General features: G+C 45.0%; 2 protein-coding genes across 2 annotated transcripts in view; both read right to left on the minus strand.

Moving 5' to 3' along the window:
• Window positions 1-834: 834 nt before the first annotated feature.
• Window positions 835-7,051, minus strand: LOC130929031 (transmembrane protein 272-like). The gene is made up of 5 exons (XM_057855911.1): window positions 6,905-7,051; window positions 3,828-3,905; window positions 2,263-2,313; window positions 1,991-2,197; window positions 835-1,835 (listed from the first exon to the last, which is right to left on the minus strand). The coding sequence occupies exons 2-5, from the start codon at window positions 3,889-3,891 to the stop codon at window positions 1,630-1,632; spliced, it is 528 nt and encodes a 175-aa protein (XP_057711894.1). The 5' UTR covers window positions 3,892-3,905; window positions 6,905-7,051; the 3' UTR covers window positions 835-1,629.
• Window positions 7,052-7,652: 601 nt separating this feature from the next.
• The window catches only part of LOC130929280 (calpain-5-like), a 43,425-nt gene continuing 36,709 nt past the window's right edge, over window positions 7,653-14,368 (minus strand). Inside the window, exons 2-14 of the mRNA XM_057856361.1 lie at window positions 12,738-12,827; window positions 12,474-12,673; window positions 12,285-12,416; window positions 11,997-12,208; window positions 11,741-11,933; window positions 11,454-11,647; window positions 11,292-11,369; window positions 10,894-11,203; window positions 10,714-10,836; window positions 10,429-10,625; window positions 10,213-10,331; window positions 8,381-8,517; window positions 7,653-8,312 (exon numbers count right to left, since the gene is read on the minus strand). Of these exons, the coding sequence (XP_057712344.1) occupies window positions 8,151-8,312; window positions 8,381-8,517; window positions 10,213-10,331; window positions 10,429-10,625; window positions 10,714-10,836; window positions 10,894-11,203; window positions 11,292-11,369; window positions 11,454-11,647; window positions 11,741-11,933; window positions 11,997-12,208; window positions 12,285-12,416; window positions 12,474-12,638 (2,022 nt within the window). The 5' untranslated portion in view covers window positions 12,639-12,673; window positions 12,738-12,827 and the 3' untranslated portion in view covers window positions 7,653-8,150. The remainder of the gene's footprint in view (window positions 8,313-8,380; window positions 8,518-10,212; window positions 10,332-10,428; window positions 10,626-10,713; window positions 10,837-10,893; window positions 11,204-11,291; window positions 11,370-11,453; window positions 11,648-11,740; window positions 11,934-11,996; window positions 12,209-12,284; window positions 12,417-12,473; window positions 12,674-12,737; window positions 12,828-14,368) is intronic.

Below are 14,368 nucleotides of genomic sequence, written 5' to 3' on the forward strand. Positions count from 1 at the left end.
GGGACGGGCCAAAGGAATCGGGTGCACAGTGAGTTGGACGTCGGCCAAAGTGGGGGACTTGGCAGTCCGACCCATAACAACGGAAGTTAAATGTGTATATTTTTACCAAAAAATTAATCGGCATTCGCCGATAAAACACGGCCACGTGTGGGAATTTAAGCATGTATTCACAAGAGTTTTCAACAAAAAAAGCTTTTTGTCTGCAATTCCACTCGGTCAGCTTTGACGGCCACGCCAAAAATGCAGGCCCCGTATTAATCGGCACCGCACCCAGTGTCCAGTTTATATCATTATGAAGTCTATGCTGAATGTTTAACCAATTGCTGTCATTTTTCCTCGGGAATCTTTTGTTGACCTGTTGATTGGTGACCCTGGATCCAGCCTTCCTCTTCGTCTGGGTCTGTTTGCCGTTTTTGCCTTGCTGTCGACTTGGAATAAATTGTCAACTTGAAGCAGTTTTCCAACTTTTAAAATGGAGTCAGCACAAGGGGTTAAAGCTAAGGTGAACGCGCGGAGTTCGACCTTTTGGCCGGGTTGTTGGATTTGCGCTAGAGCGGTTCCGGCAATTTGGCTAAAATACCCAGGCCAACAGAGAGACCGTCTCTTCAGCGTGTCCTGGGCCGTCAAAAATGGGGCCCAAAAAGGAAACGAGGGTGCCCCTTCCCATGGACTTACCACCTGTGGGAGGGGCCTATGGGATTGGGTGCGCAGTGAGTTGGGCGTCGGCCAAAGGTGGGGTGTTTTACGAAATTTCCAGGTCCCACTTTTGCGAAAGAAATTTCGTTTCCGGGTTCGCAGTAAAACACACACTTTGGTGAAATATACAATGTTTAATGTAGAACAAGAAAGCAAGAACAACAATAACGCTAGATATAGATTGTCACTTCTAAAATCCCCACGCTACTGTTAAAGTACATTAGATTTTCCTTCGAGCATTCAAAACTCTTACCGTTGACAAGCGGGCGGAGAGCCGACACCCCGGTTGAGCTGCAGAGGAATACGAGCTAGGCGTCCGTATACTAACCACTAGCAGACTAACCGAAGAGGAAAATATCCACGGCTCTTATAGTGGTGCACCACGTGAGAGAAGAGATGGTCAGCCCCTTCCCTCAGGTGACGAGCCACTTGCCCAATGGTTTCGTAACACGTGGTTTGACACGTTTTCTAATCACACATCACAAGGACACCAAAGTGGCGAAGATAACAAGGTTACAGTCATAAAAGGGAATTAACGCAATATGCTGATTCATTCCGGGTCATAAGGGGGATTTGGCGGTCCGACCCCTGGCTACGGAAGCTAAATGTGTATATTTAGCTAAAAATGGTATCGGTGCAACACGAGTTGCTTAACATTAGAGCAAAACAAACATCATGATTTTTTTATTTTATTTTGTATGTAAGTTATGTTTTAAAAAAAACAATCAATAAAGCATGATGTTTTTGTCTGGTCAAATTGCTGTTTAGAACGTCTATAAGTTTCCGAATTGTTTCCTGTACAGTGGATCATTTAATTTAACAGTGACGTCATACGGTTTTCCGAAGCTGTACGAGACGTCTTGATTTAAGACTGTCAGTCTTTAGAAAATATATAAATTTAGAACAGTTTAAATAATAGCAGTCTGTGGGTTTCTAGATGTAGTCGTCGGGGTCTGCCTGACCGCACATGTAGAGGACCACCAGCACGAGGAAGCTGACGCCCACAAAGACACCTATCATGATGTAGACCAGCGTCGTGGTCCAGAAGGCAAACAGATAGAGTTCCTTGTCGCAGTGCCTGGCGTCTGTGATGTTTTTAATGTAGTTTGGCTTGTAAATTGAGTAGATCCAGACGTTACCTACAGAGCAAAAACAAGGAGTGCTTGGAATGAAACAACAAGGGCAGGAACTGTGGAGTACCGGCCCATGCAAATTGCGATAACCATTATCTCACAATATGGTGATACAATGATCCAAACGTAAGACCCGAAGACTGATTTGAAGAGATACTTACCGGCAACAAACCAGCAGATGAGGAACACCACCAGAAGAGAGGTCCACCCGATGCTGAGACGGTACAGGGAGTTCGGTGAGCCGTCTTTGGGCTCTCGGGCGCAGGGCAGGCCAATAAACAGCACCAGCAGGATGAGGAAGATCCCCACCACGATCAGGTAAATAGGAATGTAGTCCTGGAGAGGACAGTCGCTCAAGTGCACCGCGCCTGATGTCACATTCGAGGACTTGAAGTTTTAAGGAGACTCGAGTCTGCGCTTCAGTGTCACTTACCCATTGCGATTTGAGCGATTGGGATGATGCACAAAAGCACTTTGGCGGCAACTATAGAGGCATAATACATGTTTAAGGATGTGTAACTTCTCCCACTTGAAAATATTAGAGGCCTGTAATTGTCAACATGAGTAAACCTCAACCATGAGAGACAGAATGTGGAAAAAACCATTTGATTTTTAAACAATTTATTTACAAATCATGGTGGAAAATAAGTATTTGGTCAATACCAAAAGTTCATCTCAATACTTTGTTATATACCTTTTGTTGGCAATAACAGAGGCCAAACGTTTTCTGTAACTCTTCACAAGCTTTTAACACACTGTTGCTGGTATTTTGGCCCATTCCTCCATGCAGATCTCCTCTAGAGCAGTGATGTTTTGGGGCTGTCGTTGGGCAACACGGACTTTCAACTCCCTCCACAGATTTTCTATGGGGTTGAGATCTGGAGACTGGCTACGCCACTCCAGGACCTTGATATGCTTCTTACGAAGCCACTCCTTTGTTACCCCGGCTGTGTGTTTGGGATCATTGTCATGCTGAAAAACCCAGCCACGTCTCATCTTCAATGCCCTTGCTGACAGAAATAGATTTTCACTCAAAATCTCTCGCTACATGGCCCCATTAATTCTTTCCTTTACACAGATCAGTCGTCCTGGTTCCTTTGCAGAAAAACAGCCTCAAAGCGTGATGTTTCCACCCCATGCTTCACAGTGGGCATGGTGTTCTTCGGATGCAATTCAGTATTCTTTCTCCTCCAAACACGAGAACCTGTGTTTCTACCAAAAAGTTCTATTTTGGTTTCATCTGACCATAACACATTCTCCCAGTCCTCTTCTGGATCATCCAAATGCTCTGTAGCGAACTGCAGACGGGCCTGGACGTGTACTTTCTTCAGCAGGGGGACACGTCTGGCAGTGCAGGATTTGAGTCCCTGGCGGCGCATTGTGTTACTGATAGTAGCCTTTGTTACTGTGGTCCCAGCTCTATGTAGGTCATTCACTAGGTCCCCCCGTGTGGTTCTGGGATTTTTGCTCACCGTTCTTCTAATAATTGCTCCCACAGTTGATTTCTTTACACCAAGCGTTTTACCTATTGCAGATTCAGTCTTCCCAGCCTGGTGCAGGTCTACAATTTTCTCTCTGGTGTCCTTCTCTTTGGTCTTGGCCATAGTTGAGTTTGGAGTGTGACTGACTGAAGTTGTGGACAGGTGTCTTTTATACCAATAATGAGTTAAAACAGGTTCCATTAATACAGGTAACGAGTGGAGCCTCGTTAGAAGTAGTTAGACCTCTTTGACAGCCAGAAATCTTGCTTGTTTGTAGGTGACTAAATACTTATTTTCCAATTTAATCCGGAAATAAATTCTTTAAAAATCAAACAATGTGATTTTCTGTTGTTCTTTTTTCTCCACATTCTGTCTCTCGTGGTTGAGGTTTACCCATGTTGACAATTGCAGGCCTCTCTAATCTTTTCAAGTAGGAGAACTAGCACAACTGGTGGTTGACGAAATACTTATTTGGCCCACTGTAACTCATTAGCAGGGAGCGCTTAAGAGTTCGCACCTAGTACGGGTGTTGGCAGTTGTGGAAGTTTCCGAAGGATGCGCATGGGGACAGAGTTGGACATGATGGCAGTCAAACCTACAGATGACAGAGAATTTCTTAGTTCTATCTTTTTGTCACGTCATATAGTTCTTGTTTCTTCTGTCCTCAGGTGGTTTTGGCTAAGCAAAGCAAAAGACAGTCTCCAAAGTGCTAGTCACATGATCTGTTTGAAAATTAATTTTGACCCCTTTTTTATTTTTTATAATTTTATTCATTTTTGCTGTTTTATCACTTTACAACTTTATTAGACAAAATTTTACCGGGAAAGTCTTAATTTTAATTTCGTGTATTGGAAAGTCGATTACATGCAATGACAATTTCAGCCACCAGTGGGGCTATGCCCTCCCCACCAACCTCCCCTTAATCGCCGCACATGCATCCAATTAGAGGTGTGACAAAATATCGAAATGGTGATATATCGTGATACTTTGCATCCCAAAAGGTTATTGATATGCTCCTGCCAAGAATCGAGATTTGGTTTTATAAAGGTGTCAATGTTTTAATTTTTTTTTTTTACCCAAAGTCAACTCCCCAGTGCCTTTGCCTGACATGCAGCCCCATATCATCAAGGACTGAGGGAATTTCGATGTCTTCTTTAGGCAATCATCTTTGTAAATCTCACTGGAACGGCACCAAATAAAAGCAGCAGGGCCGCAAACCAAAAGTGTATTTTCTTGCCATGTGGCAAAGACATTTTGCCACATGGCAAAAAAAATGCCACATGGCAAAAAAATTTTGCCACATGGCAAAAACCACTTTTGGTTTTCGGTCCTGCTGGGAACTTTTGTTTTTTGCCCAAATTTTTTTTTTGCCATGTGGCAAAATGTTTTTGCAATGTGCCGTTTTTTTTTTTTGCTATGTGGCAAATTTTTTTTGCTATGTATGACGATATGACCAGGACACGCCCCCCAAATGTCCCCAAATGACCTGATATGACCAGGACACGCCCCCCAAATGTCCCCAAATGACCTAATATGACCAGGACACGACCCCCAAATGACCTGATATGACCAGGACACGACCCCCAAACGTCCCCAAATGACCCATATGACCAGGACACGTCCCCCCAAATGATCTATGACTAGGACACGCCCCTCAAGTGTCTCCAAATGACCTGCTATGACCAGGACACCTCCCAAATGTCCCCAAATGACCTGCTATGACCAGGACATTTCCCCAAAATGTCCCCAAATGCCATGTGGCAAAATGTTTTTGCCATGTGCCATTTTTTTGCCATGTGACAAAAATGTTTTGCTATGTGGCATTTTCTTTGCCATGTGGCAAACATTTTTTGCTATGTATGACGATATGACCAGGACACGCCCCCAAATGTCCCAAATGACCTGATATGACCAGGATACGACCCCCAAATGTCCCCAAATGACCCATATGACCAGGACACGCCCCCCCAATGACCTATGACTAGGACACGCCCCTCAAGTGTCTAAATGACCTGATAGGACCAGGACACCCCCCAAATGTCCCCAAATGACCTGCTATAACCAGGATATTTCCCCAAAATGTCCCCAAATCAACAGGAAGTGACCTGATATTGTCCCCGAAATGCTGTTTTGGTTTACTTTTATTTTACAAATCATTGAATGAAAATCAGTTTTTTTATGTGTTATAGGACTGTGCCAAAAGCAGTTTTCATTGAGGGAAAATAAAAATTAGGAGATGGAGCTTGGGGTTATTGCTGTTTTTGTTCACTTTTATTTTGCAAATCATTGAAAAAAATGCAATTTTGAATGAAAATCAGTTTTTGTATGTGTTATAGAAATAACTGCAACTTTCAGTAGTTTTAAGAGGTGTTACCCCCACCCCCCAAAAAAATAAATAAACAAAATTTCTGGCTCTGTGGCGGACTTCACGTCGGGGAGCTCCTGCAACAAATTCTAGCCACTTTCACCCCTGCGTCCAGAGGCGTAGCATGGGTCCCCGGGGGCCCCAGGCAACAACAAGCAACATGGGGCCCTTCGAGCATGTGCAAGTAAGGGGGACAGTTGGACTTGGAGCAATAGGATATTTAATAAAAGTATAATAACGCCTCGGTCTCATAGAGCGCTTTTTAGGACACTCAAAGTGACCGGCTACTACATTAGGACATAAAACTACAGTAACATAGTACACTCAACGCTGTCTTGCTTTCTTTTCTCTTCTGCTTTTTTTTTTCCTTTCTTTCATCGCTTCAGAAGGATAACTTCTCTTAATGTTGGATATACGCCAATTAAAAAAAAGTCAAATCGCCACTTACTCTCATGCTGAGTCACGTGGGGGGGGGGGGGGGGGTGTAGAGCGAGTGAAGGGGCCCCTTCAAGGAACTCAGACACAAGGCTTTCACTGGCACTCTCGCACTTGTCACTGCGACAGTGCAGTAAAGCTGCGTGTGCCAAATCTGATGGCCCTCTGGGGGCCCCTGCTGGCTGGGGGGCCTAGGCAATTGCCTGGTTTGCCTAATGTGACGCGACGCCTCTGCCTGCGTCCAATCCATTTTAATTGTGAAGCAGCGAATGAACAAACATTCTTTGGCTTTCACCCTCCAATTTCAAAAGGATTGGACGTCAACTCGTTTACATTTTATTTACATGGTTTTATTTTTCATGAACCATTCCGAACTACTTACTTAAGGCAAATGCACAGAGGAACTCCAAAACGAGCGAGTTAGTCGCTATACTGCCTATGAGAGCGGTTCGACCGCATTCTCAGCCTGCCAGTTCGACGAAAATCACAGGTGCTCCATGCGGGAAACGATCAGAAACATAAGCGTTTCACCTGGACAGTACTTGAGCATTGTGGGAGCGTGTTTGGTGACACCTACAGAACTTCTGAATAAGTAGCCGCACTCAAAAAAAAAAAAAAAAAAAAAAAAAAAAACATTGCAAGAGCAATAGATTATCAACTTTACTCGTTTCAACGCTCAAGGTTGCCAAAAAGAGCCTCGCCCTTCAAATAGAAAGTTTCTGCACCACCCACTACAACAATTGCGCCGTTTTCCCGTTTCATCGTCCTTTTTCGCGCAAGAATGATCATCTTACCCGAGCTGGCACTGACGACCACTTGCAGGGTTCGCGTGGGTGTTCTCCTTGTTCAACGTCCGGTAGACTGATTGCGGCAGGAGTTGACGTGACTGAAGCATTTCACCGGTGTCACGTGATCCAAATTGTCTGAAGACGTGATTTACATACCTGTTAACAAGAGGCGGTTGGCAATCTTACAAATAGTGCCCTTACAAACTGGTGACTAATCTTACAACGTTGTACATTAGGGGTGTGGCAAAATATCGAAATGGTGATATATCGTGATACTTTGTATCCCAAAAGGTTATCGGTATGCTTCTGCCAAGAACAGAGGTATCGTTTTAAAAAGGTGTCAATGTTTAAAATAATAATAATTACAAAAAAACACTCTTTAGCATTCAGAAACACTAAAAGAAATGAATAAAAAACATTTTGGTGGTCAGTAAATGTTAATTTTATGAGCAAAAGCAGGGAAATATATATGGAATCACTCCATTCTGAGGGGGAAAAAAATGAAATCATGAGAAACAAACAAAGAAATAACAATCGAAACACATCTCTAGTATTTAGTAACACCGCCTCTGGCTTTTATGACAGCTCACATTCTCTGAGGCATGGACTTGATGAGTATTGTTCATCAATTTGGTGCCAACTCTTGATTGCGGTTGCCAGATTATCCTTGCAGGTCGGAGCCTTGCTGTGGACCATTTCCCCCCCCCGGTTTTCAATAGGGTTGAGATCTGGGATATTTGCAGGCCATGACATTGACTGGATGAGTCTTTCTCCAAGGAATGCTTTAACAGTTTTAGCTTTGTGGCATGATGCATTGTTTTCTTGGAAATTGGAATTTTCAATTGAAGGGATAAGATAGTTTTGTCTAAAATTTCAATGTAAACGGGTGCATTTATTGAAGATTTAACCACAGTGCCTTTGACTGACATGCAGCCCCATATCATCAAGGACTGAGGGAATTTTGATGTCTTCAGGGAATCATCTTTGTAAATCTCACTGGAACGGCACCAAACAAAAGTTCCAGCATCATCACCTTGTCCAATGCAGATTCTTGACGAGCTTCTAGTGTGATTTCAAGATTTCAAGTGTCAATAAGGAGCAGGATGGATCATCTTGGCAATATTGCTTTCAACATATTCATCAATAGCGTTACTAGCAAGGGAAACAAGCCTTCAACAACCGTGCTAATATGACTAAAAAGGACGAATGAAAATCGGCCTCGTTTTTCCAGTAGCGTTGAAAAAGGGGACATCTACAAGTCCGTCAGACAGACGCTGGACGACGTCTCCACGCAGATGCGCCCTGCCGAACCGCTTTGTAAATCCATCACATGGTCTCGACCTTGGTCGGTCGCCGTTGTGTGGAGTCGGGCGTCGCCCAGAAGGGAGTCCCACAGAAGGCCTCTGCTCCACAGCTGTCCGCAACACAAGCATACATGCTGACAATGCAACATAAACGAAACATCACTAGAAGGTGGCAAACCTCGACAGTGATGTGTGCATCTGGGTATCTTCTGTAAAAAATGGCTCTCAAGCGGAATTCGGGATTTCCTTCAGCCTTGAACACCTCAGACCTAACAGTGGCACTCTCACAACGGATAGTGGCGTAGACATCAGGAGCTGTCGGGAATAGAGTGTAAAATTTTTGGATGAACCTACACTACACTGGAAGCAATAGATTGAATAGTGCACATTTAGAGTCGGTTCCAAAAAACGTTGCAGAGGATAAAGAATATACACATATTGAGCTAATAATATACAGTGGGGAAAATAAGTATTTAGTCAACCAACAATTGTGCAAGTTTTCCTACTTGAAAAGATTAGAGAGGCCTGTAATTGTCAACATGGGTAAACCTCAACCATGAGAGACAGAATGTGGAAAAAAAAAACAGAAAATCACATTGTTTGATTTTTAAACGCCCATTCCTCCATGCAGATCTCCTCTAGAGCAGTGATGTTTTGGGGCTGTCGTTGGGCAACACGGACTTTCAACTCCCTCCACAGATTTTCTATGGGGTTGAGATCAGGAGACTGGCTAAGCCACTCCAGGACCTTGAAATGCTTCTTACGAAGCCACTCCTTTGTTGCCCTGGCTGTGTGTTTGGGATCATTGTCATGCTGAAAGACCCAGCCACGTCTCATCTTCAATGCTCTTGCTGATGGAAGGAGATTTTCACTCAAAATCTCTTGATATGTGGCCCCATTCTTTCTGTCCTGTACACAGATCAGTCATCCCGGTCCCTTTGCAGAAAAACAGCCCCAAAGCATGATGTTTCCACCCCCATGCTTCACAGTGGGTATGGTGTTCTTCGGATGCAATTCAGTATTCTTTGTCCTCCAAACTCGAGAACCTGTGTTTCTACCAAAAAGTTCTATTTTGGTTTCATCTGACCATAACACATTCTCCCAGTCCTCTCTGGATCATCCAAATGCTGTCAAGCGAAGTGCAGACGGGCCCGGACGTGTACTGGCTTTAGCAGGAGGACACGTCTGGCAGTGCAGGATTTGAGTCCCTGGCAGCGCATTGTGTCTTCCCAGCCTGGTGCAGGTTTACAATTTTGTCTCTGGTGTCCTTCGACAGCTCTTTGGTCTTGGCCATGGTGGAGTTTGGAGTGTGACTGACTGAGGTTGTGGACAGGTGTCTTTTATACCGATAATGAGTTAAAACAGGTGCCATTAATACAGGTAACGAGTGGTGCCTCGTTAGACCTCGTTAGAAGAAAGACCTCTTTGACAGCCAGAAATCTTGCTTGTTTGTAGGTGACCAAATACTTATTTTCCTCTCTAATTTGGAAATAAATTCTTTAAAAATCAGACAATGTGATTTTCGGTTGTTTTTCCCCACATTCTGTCTCTCATGGTTGAGGTTTACCCATGTTGACAATGACAGGCCTCTCTAATCTTTTCAAGTAGGACACAGGTGTCAAACCGATTCCAGAAAGGGCCAAGTGGGTGCTGGATTTTGTTCCAACCGATAACACACAGAGAGTTTAACCAAGCAGCACCTGACATAGTTTAACTGATTACACATGTAAAAGATCTAATTGGTGAAAAGGTGTCCTCTTCATTGGTTGGAAAGTAAACCTGCACCCACTTGGCCCTTTCTGGAATCGTTTTGACACCTATGAAGTTGGAGAACTTGCACAATTGGTGGTTGACTAAATACTTATTTGCCCCACTGTACTGTAGGTTCCAAAAACGTTGCAGAGGATAAAGAATATACACCTATTGAGCTAATATCTCTTTCCACCTGTGTTGCTCTACAGTTTATGTTTCATTATCTGTTCCTCAAAGGTCACTATGTCTTAACACTACCTGTCTGTTTAGGAGAGCAGAGTCCCGTTGCCCTCCGTAGGTGAACCGTGGTCACCATGGTGGGCTCAGGTAAAAAGCAATGGAAAAAGGAGGGCGAGGGCAAGTCATCCTTGAGTTCCCTAGAGGAAAGAATGATAAGTAGAATGTACTGAACAAATCGCATCAAAAGTTAACAGTTAATACTCGAGTCTTGTCCCCTGTTAAAAAATGCAGCACCTGAGTTGGGCGCGCGAATGCGAGAAGAGGCGCACAAGAAAGCGACCACTGGCTCCCGGCAGGTAAGTGGTAGGCAGCACAACGTAGCGGCCCGGCGCTAGCGTGGCCTTCAGCGTTATGCTCCGAGAGTCCATATAGACAGAGCTGGCGGCCTGCTCCGTCACACGCTGCACGCGGCTGCAGCGGTTCTCCTCGACCTCAAGGTGGAAGGAAGGTGCAAAGACCAAATGAGGTATTCCCTTAACTTCTAATGATACTTCACTGGCGAATGAAGAAGAGTCTCACCTTGAGTACCTCAAAACCAATAGGCAGGTAGTCTCCTCCGCCATCTTTCCTCCGTATCCTCTGGTCTTCCTGCTGCAGACAAATGAGCACCTCCTCCTCATGGCCTCGGACCTCAAACATGAACTGGAGAGCATTTCATACCACCTTGTTCATACGTGACGAAAATTATTCTCCTTTTACTTGAGGATTGTGCAGGAAGGTGTCCTTGTGGTTGAGACATCCTCCGCATCGGCTCCTCTTGTCCAGCTGGCTTCCGTTCAGCACGTCATCTCTGTTTCCCCCAGAAGAGTCTTCCTCCTGGCTTTCGCCCTTCCTCCGGCTCAGCACGCAGACAGCCGACGGAGGTCTGCCGGTGTGAGTTGGCGCCAGAGACCATTCCCCGTAGCGGCGCACCTCCCTCCAGTGGGAGCTGGGCCACAGGAAACTTCTTTCCACCAGGCGGCACAGCACCACATCCGTGAAGTAGGCACAAAAGTCCTCAAAGTCCATCCTTAAGGAAGGAGATTATGCACATGCATATTCAACAAAATAAATAAAATTTTGGGAGAAAAATTGTAATGCTGTAAACAACAAGCTACCAGAACTCGCCAACGTCCCGAATTACAAGTCCCATTTTCTCTCTCTCTGCCCGGCTCATCTGCGTCCATTCTTGTGAACTGTCAGGGGTTGGGAACAGGACAATGAGAACTACTCCGTGAGTAAAACTGTATGGTCTGCAGAGGTTTTAGTCGGACCCTCACCGCTGACTCCAGGCACCGGTCCAGTCAGTGGTTCCCCAAGGGTTCCTCATGCGCATCAAGAAGATACGGGGTCCCCCATTTGCCTTAAGAAGCTTCTCTCCTTGCCACACCTTCCTGACTGCGGTCACCCCGTAGGCATGGCCGCGGACTAGCCCGCAACACATCACCGACTCCACCGTCTCACCATCGGCCGGCTGATAGCAACGCAAATCACACTCTCAAAAGTTCAATCGCTAAGGAGTTTTTGCTTGTTTTAACTGTGGTCAAATATTTTATTTCAGATGTACCCGAATAGAACATGTGATGAGGGCTTTTTGTTCGTGGGCCTTGGCCAGCGTTTGGAAGAGGGCCTTCCTCCGGTCACCATGCTGTCTGAGGGTCTCGCGATCCAGACAGAGAGGCTCCGAAACCCCGCCGGTGAAGTCTATCAGAGCCTCGGCGGTGTTCCCACCCTCTAAAGCTTCGTAGCAGCCGTTCAGCCTGCAGGGACACAGACGGTAAAACGAGTGGACAGATCACGACTTTGTTTTCAGTGTGACGAACTTGGCATAGGCCTTCTCCAGCAGGGCGCTCCAGAACTCTCTGGGCGTGGCTGAGCGACAGAAAAGCAGAACCCCGTCCCTGCTCACAGGCAGCCGGTCATCCACGACCACATCCACCCAGCGGCCGAAGCGCCAGAAGCGGAAATGGAAGATCCCCGCGTACAGGTCGGGACGCTTCGGGTTCCATTCCTGGTCCGCGTGGTCAGGGATGACCTTAGCATTGAGAGTGTTAACCCTGCATTGATCCAAAGTCCTTCCTACTGTATTATTTGAGAAATACACAAAGTACCTTTTTCCACAAGGTGGGCTCAGACGCCAAACAAGAAATGGCAGCCACCATCCAGCAGTTACCCAGACTGCCTTGATGCAGATCACGAGTGCTGATGCCGTCCACGAAAAGACGCGGGTCCTTGCAAATCTCCTGAGGCGGAGAGACAATGAGTAACCTGGCAAACTTTGAATCCCAATGCGAGCTCACCCGTGGTCTCTTCCAGGTCAGCCCTGGCGGCGGCGCCCTCTTATAGAAGAGCGCCTCGTCATCTGCGGGGAACGCGGGGTCCTTGAAGAGGGCGCCGCGACGGATGCAAGCCCGCCGGAGCTTGAGGAAGTTCTGACCTTGGAAGTCACTCACTTGCGACGTCATACTCTTCAGGAACGGTCTCCACCTACCAGCGACTCCTTTATAAATCATATCTCAGTTTGTTATTCGTAGAATGCATCTAATGACAGTTCAAAATCATACCTTTGGGATTCTTGCTCAGATGTTCATCCTCCACTTCTCCTGACCTTCACTCAGCCAGCTCCTTGCAATGCTTCCAGGATTCATCCCCACCTGCATCACATTGAAATGAGTCGCGTTTGACCCGGTCGACAACTGTTCCAGCACCTTCCTTCCAGGATGAAGGTGTGATAGTGAGTGTCTTAAGTGTGAATCGCAAGCAGTCTCTGGGTGTTGCCGACTGCGGTGTAACTCTATCTACTAGCCCAAACCCCGCACACACACACGCAAACAATGGCCAGTCAACACGCAAGGTGACACAACACGCTGTCCATCAGAGCAAGAAAAAGCTACAATTACATAAGAAACACTTGAATTTCAGACACTCAAGCTGAACATTTGAACCTCACTCACCTGTGCGCGAACGCTTAAGCTGCATAATGACTTTTCCGTGCGTGGGGATCACTTACTGCTGCTTCGGCTGTTGAAACTCAAGTCATCGTTCCTTCTGTTTTCAACTCGATCAAGAGCTGCTGTGAACATTGCACAGAATATCTTCTGGCTTTTCTTTTTGCTTCTTTCCTTACTTAGCAAGTTCCACACGGCTCTCTGGGTATCAGTTTCCAATGAGTGTGTGTGTGTTGTCACTGATACATGAGAAAGGGAAGGCATGGCAATCTTAACTACTTCGCTGCCAAAGATAAAGACAGTTGTATTAGACGTTAAACTGCATTTGACATCTCCCGCCGTCAATGGCAGCGAATGAGTTAAAAGAACACACGGTTGAAAGAACGAGGGAAAACATTCTTTAAATCTCGATAAATATATAGAATTGAATAGAATAGAATAGGATTCGCCAAAATGTTCACCACGTAAAACCAGGGGCGCTGGACGTCACTCCCAGCAGGGGGTGCTGAGGATCTGGATATTTTATATACTACTACTTGGCTACTATAAAGACAATGTTCTCCCCTTTACCCCCCCAACGTATGATTAAAAAAAAAACAAACAAAAAAACATATGTATATGGCGGAAAACACTCAGGTGACTTGAAGGGGACATGAGAAAGCATAATTAAAGAAACCATTTTTAACGAGATATTATCGGGTTCTTGTTTCGATCCCAAAACTCCATGTAGCATGTATCACTGAGTGTCAAGACTCAGTTGTGAATGGCCACAGTCAGACTTTTTGGGGATTTTATGGGTGAAACACGGTAATATAACAAGGGTCGCGACGCAGAAATCGCAGAAATCGAGATTTTCTTGTTCAAACATCTACTGTTTTAAACTTTTTTTTTTTCTATTTTTCTTTGTTTGGATCGATTATTTATCATCTAAAATATCGGGGGGAAATGCGATAGTAACCAAAAAAACAAAACAAAAACAATTAAGCGATAGTTATGAGGTAGTGTAAACCTCAACCATGATAGACAGAATGTGGAAATTTAAAAAAAAAAAAAAAACTGAAAATCACATTGTTTGATTTTTAAAGATGTATTTCCAAATTAGAGTGGAAAATAAGTATTTGGTCACCTACAAACAAGCAAGATTTCTGGCTGTCAAAGAGGTCTAACTTCTTCTAATGAGATCTAACGAGGCTCCACTCGTTACCTGTATTAATAGCACCTTTTTTAACTCATTATCGGTATAAAAG

Source organism: Corythoichthys intestinalis, chromosome 13, assembly GCF_030265065.1.
Source record: "Corythoichthys intestinalis isolate RoL2023-P3 chromosome 13, ASM3026506v1, whole genome shotgun sequence".
NCBI lineage: Eukaryota > Metazoa > Chordata > Actinopteri > Syngnathiformes > Syngnathidae > Corythoichthys > Corythoichthys intestinalis.